This window comes from Penaeus monodon, chromosome 17 (assembly GCF_015228065.2).
Source record: "Penaeus monodon isolate SGIC_2016 chromosome 17, NSTDA_Pmon_1, whole genome shotgun sequence".
Classification (NCBI taxonomy): Eukaryota; Metazoa; Arthropoda; class Malacostraca; order Decapoda; family Penaeidae; genus Penaeus; species Penaeus monodon.
In genome coordinates, this window is record NC_051402.1 from 608,989 (window position 1) to 614,544 (window position 5,556).

At 44.9% G+C, this 5,556-nt stretch overlaps 2 protein-coding genes across 2 annotated transcripts in view; both read left to right on the forward strand.

Annotated features, from left to right (window-relative positions):
• Positions 1–3,102, forward strand: part of LOC119583863 (collagen alpha-1(XXVI) chain-like) — a 96,102-nt gene extending 93,000 nt beyond the window's left edge. The window contains exons 3-5 of the mRNA XM_037932591.1: positions 2,259–2,363; positions 2,631–2,728; positions 3,005–3,102. Of these exons, the coding sequence (XP_037788519.1) occupies positions 2,259–2,363; positions 2,631–2,728; positions 3,005–3,102 (301 nt within the window). The remainder of the gene's footprint in view (positions 1–2,258; positions 2,364–2,630; positions 2,729–3,004) is intronic.
• LOC119583417 (collagen alpha-1(VIII) chain-like) overlaps positions 2,628–5,556 on the forward strand; it is a gene marked incomplete in the record, with an annotated part of 13,787 nt that continues 10,858 nt past the window's right edge. Inside the window, 7 exon segments of the mRNA XM_037931885.1 lie at positions 2,628–2,728; positions 3,005–3,307; positions 3,408–3,612; positions 3,827–4,027; positions 4,214–4,335; positions 4,497–4,701; positions 5,040–5,177. Of these exon segments, the coding sequence (XP_037787813.1) occupies positions 3,122–3,307; positions 3,408–3,612; positions 3,827–4,027; positions 4,214–4,335; positions 4,497–4,701; positions 5,040–5,177 (1,057 nt within the window).

The window sequence follows — 5,556 nt, forward strand, 5'->3', positions numbered from 1 at the left end:
AAAAGAAGGGAGAAAAAAAAAAAGGAAAAAGACAGGGAAAGAAAAGAAAAGAAGAAAACGGGGAAGGAAAAAGGGAAAAAAGCCCAAAGGGGGGAAAGTGGGGGGAAGAGAAAAAAAAGGGGGGGACAGAAAAGGGAAAGGGGAAAGGGGGAAAGGGAAAGGGGGAAGAAAAAAAAAGGGGAATAAGGAAAAAAAAAGGGGAAGGAAAAAAAGAGGGGGAAAGAAGAAAGAAGGGTGAAGAAAAGGGGAAAGGGGGAGGGGGGAAGGGAAGGAAAAAAAAGGGGGGGGGAAGAAAAAAGGGAGAGAGAGGAAGAGAGGGGGAAGAGAGGAGAGAGAGGGAGGGGGAGAGAGGGGGAGAGAGGGAGGAGAGAGGGAGAGAAGGAGAGAAGGAGGGAGAGAGGGGAGAAGGGGAGAGAGGAGAGAGAGGGTGGAGGAGAAGAGAGGGGAGAGAGAGAGAGAGAAGGGGAGGGAGAGAGAGAGGGAAAGGGGGAAGAGAGAGGAGAGGGGAGAAGGGAGAGAGAGGGGGGGGGGAGAGAAAAGGGGAGAGAGGAGGAAGAGGGAGGAGAGGAGGAGGGAGAGAGAGGGGAGGAGATGAGAGAGAGAGAGGAGAAGGGAGGAGAGAGAGAGAGAGAGAGAGAGGGAGAGAGAGAGAGAAGGGAAAAAGGGAAAGAGAGGAGGAGAGAGAGGAGAGAGAGAGATGAGGGGAAAGAGGAGAGAGAGAAGGGGGGAAGAGGGGAGAAGAGAGAGGGGAGAGGAGAGAGAGAGGGAGGAGAGAAAGGGAAGAGGGAGAGAGAGAAAAGAGGAGAGAGAGAGGGAGAGAGAGAGAGAGAGGGAGAGAGAGAGAGAGGGAGAGAGAGAGAGAGGGGGGAGGAGAGAGGGAGGAGAGAGAGGGAGGAAGGAGGGAAGAGAGAGGAGGAGAGAGAGAGAGAGAGAAAAGAGAGAGGGGGAGAGGAGAAGAGGAGATTGTGATTTACATTTTTGGCAAATTAGGGAAATGTAGCTTGAATATAGAGAACAGTATACATAAATACATACATGAATGTAAGTACTTGTGTTTGGTGTGTGCCCCATCCATGAGCAAATAGACGCACACATGTATATAGGTATATATAAGTGTATGTTTATATCTATATATGTGTAATTACATACCTATTTAGTTTCCTATGTATTTGCCTGTCTATGTATCTGCTATGTGTCTGCTTCTCTCTCTCTCTCCTCTCTCTCTCTCTCTCTCTCTCTCTCTCCTCTCTCTCTCTCCCCTCTATAATATATATATATATATAAATATTATATATGTGTGTGTGTTGTGTGGGGGGGTGTGTTTTTTTTTGTGTACACAAGATATATAATTGGGCATTTTAAATATAATATATATAATAATATAAATATATAATTTTAATAAATTTGGGAGTAGAAATGGTCAATATAATGGTCAATAATTTAAAAATACATAATAAATTAATAATATATATAATAACATTAATATATAAATATATATAATATATATAATATGTTCATAATATATAATATATATAAATTTTATAATAGATAATTTTTAAAAATATTTAATAAAATAAAAAATATAAATATATTTTCTATATATAAATAATATATATATAATATAATATGGTCATATAATATATATATATTATAATTTTATATATATATATTATATATATGTATATTGATATAGTATTATATATATATATAATATTTATATATAATAATATATATATAGAGAGAGAGAGAGGGGAGAGGAGAGGAGAGGAGAGGAGGAGAGGAGAGAGAGGAGAGAGGCAGACCAATATATGTTATATTATTAAAATAATATATAATAATATATATATATTATATATATATACAACACATATACATAAATACATTATACAAACCTGTGTGTTGTGGTGGTGGTGTGTGTGTGTGTGGTGTGTGTGTGTGGTGTGTGTTTTGTGTGTGTGTGTGTGTGGGTTTTGGGATGTAGTTGAGTAGATGTTGTATGTGTGTTAATATTATATTTTTTTTTATAAATATATATATATTATAATAATATATAATGTGTGTGGTGTGTGTGTGTGTGGTGTGTGTGTGTTGTTGTGTGTGTGTGTGTGTATACTTAAGTATATTGTTTATATATATATATATATATATATTATTAATATTTTATATATTTATATATAATATATATAAAATATAATATTATTTGCAACATAAATGAAGACAAAATTTAAAGAAATCTGGCATTTTTTCCTTATTCGCAGGAACTTCTGTCCCTACACTGTGACGAAGATGGTTTCGTGCAAGATCGCCAACGGCACCCAGACTAACGGGGGGGGGTGGGCCCTCGGGAAAAAGGGTGAGCTCATGTAGGTGGGCCCGTCTGGTTCCGGGCTTCCCAGCGTTGGTGTTGCATTATATTTTAATGAGGGACGAGCTGTCAGGCCAGGAGTGTTTAACCCTTATAGGAATTTTTAAAAAAGTGGAATTGGTTTTTCAAACCGCAGAAATGTCCCATGGTTCATTTCTAGTTTTTTTTTATTTATTATTTTTTTGTAAGCTATAAGAATTGTTTCCACTATTTCTGTTATTCTGCCTTCTGTTGACTTCTTCGACTTCTGCAACTTTACCAACAGGACAATGACTAGACCCCGTTATGTGACGTCGTTCAAAGAGGTCCAGGAGACGGAGTATGGTTGCTGCCCTGGCTTTTACGGCAGCAACTGTGACACAAGTTAGTATTGTATGCACGTTTTGTTTTCATTACTATTTTTTGCATAAACATTAAAACGAATGAATAGGAAGACTGCCACAATAATAAATGAATTTAAATCGATTCAGTTTCATTTCTTATTGTGGACTTTTTCCTATAGACTTAATTTCATTTCTTATTGTGGCTGTTTTCTTTTCAATCTTTGTGTACACGTCGCAGTATTTGTGTTCATTAAAAGGAATGCTATATTTTCACAGTAGCATACTGTAACTTTACTGCATCCTTATTCTCCGGCAGCATGTTTCAACTGCACACAAATCCAGCATTTAGAGTCGAGGGTTCGAACTGGAGGCCAAGCTGCTGCGATCTCCCACCGCGTCCAACCCGCCCTTTGACGACGACCCGGTCATCGAGATGGGGCCTCCGGACACCTCGCACGTGAACGGCCACCCTCTCAATGACAGACGGGGGAAGGGACGCAACAGAGGCGGCAGCAGAAGGCGAAACAATAAGAGGAAGAACAAGGGAAGGCGGCGAGATGAGGACCCGCGGGGGGACATTGATATCGAAGAAGAGGGCGGCAGCGATGCCTACGATGAAGTATGTATAGCAAGTTTCTCTCGCTTCGCAATGGGTCAAAAGGTAGTTCCGTAAGGAGCAAATATACCCAGTACTAATTCTACCCTCATGTCACCCACAGGCAAACAATAGCGTGGCGCCTCCCCGGCCAACTCTCACCAGTGTCCCCGTGGGAAGCGGACAGTGTACCTGCCCCCCTGGACCCCCTGGCCCCCCTGGCCCACCCGGCACCCCCGGAAGAGATGGCCAAAGGGGACAGGACGGCAGAGATGGGGCCGTTGGTCCAAGGGGGCCTGCGGGTCCTCCAGGGGTTACCTATGCCAGTGGTGGGTTTGCCGATGATGATAATGATAATGCTCTCGGTGATAGTGATAATATTGCTATTTCTCATAATGATATTGCTTTCGCTAATAATGATGATATTGCTCTCGTTAATGGATGAGTCATTGCTCTCGTTATCTATGTAATTCAGTAGTGAAGACACTACTAGTAGTAATATTATTTATCGTTATTCGTATAAGCATTGCTCTCGTTTTGAAGGCGGCAGCGGTGGCGGCGGCAGCGGCGGCTCGAGCAACTTCGTGCCAGGTCCTCCAGGGCCTCCAGGTCCTCCGGGTCCTCCTGGTCGTCAAGGAATCCCGGGCCAAGACGGAAGGGTCGGGGTGCCAGGTCTCATCGGGTCTCCGGGGCTTAACGGGAAGGATGGTCTGCCAGGTCCGCCAGGTCCACTGGGACCTCCAGGTAAGGGGCACAGCACTGTCATGGAGAACGTCGACCCTGTGTCACTGATACGAAGATGCCTTTTCCTAGTAAAATTTTCTTAGGAAGGTTTCTTTGTCGCTAGAAAGTTTTGGTGTCGGATTATCGACATGAACTGGTAGTCAGTAGTTACCTTGTTTGTTTTTTTTCAATATTTTTTATCGACAGGACCTTCAGGAGTCGGGCTGCCGGGGCAAAAGGGAGATAGAGGGCTTGATGGCCTCCCAGGGGAGCCAGGAGCCGCCGGACCGCCGGGATCTCCAGGCCTCATTGGCCCCCCCGGCAGGAAGGTACGTTAAAGCATTCCTCCTCAAGCAACGGGTTTACTGTGCATGCTCACCTTTGTGTATTTAGTTGGGGTAGATAGCACAGCTCTTAGAGAATGGTCACTAGCAATAAATTGTGTTGTCTCTAACCACATTCTTCTGCTTCTCCTTCCTTCGTCGCGCAGGGAGATCCTGGCCTCAACGGCATCGCAGGGACCCCGGGAGAGAGAGGTCCCAAGGGAGAGATCGGACCCGTCGGTGCCCCTGGCCCTCGAGGACAAGTGGGCATCCCGGGCCCCAAGGGAGAGCCGGGGCTGCAAGGACCTCCGGGCCCGGTTGGACTCCCGGGCCCCGCCTTGCCCATACCGGGAGGACTGGGACGACCCGACGGTGAGTTGAAGGACCTTTGTGTATTGTGGTAAAGGGTGATCCTCTGCGGGGGGGGGGACGTTTAAAGGCGACGGGGCAAGTTCTAACTGCCTTGCGGATGCTACTACGGAATACTAACGATACTAATTTCGTAGTGATGGTCAGTGAATCTGTAAATACGCAACAACTCATTTCTTGTAACGAAGACATTTTTTTTCTCCTTATATATTTCCAAATACATGAGAAATACAACACCAGTAAAAAAAAAAGATAAAGAATTGCCGTACTAGACACGAGAGCATATACTTGCACAAATAACTGCAAGATTGACCCTAGCATTTACTCTGATGAATTTTCAGTCGACTACTCTGCCTTGGGGGAGGAGGCCTTCGAGGGCAGCGGCTACGAACTCAACTTTGACGACGACGAGTACCCGCTGGGCATCCCCGGAATCCCCCGGGGCTTCCCCGGGCCGCCCGGACCCAAGGGCGAGAAGGGTGAGGCACACGGAGATACTTGCAGACACACGCGAGACACATACACAGAGACACATACACAGACAAACACACAGACAGCCGCACACACAAACACACACACGCACACAGACACACGTACACAGACACACACGTACAGACACACACGTACACAGACGCACACGTAATCACACGTACACACACACACACACGCACACGTACACACACACACACGTACACAAAACACACACACACATAACACACACACACACACACACACACACACACACAGTACACACACCACACGTACACACACCACACGTACACACACCACACACACACACCACACGAACACACACCACACACACACACACACACCACACACACACACCACACACACGTA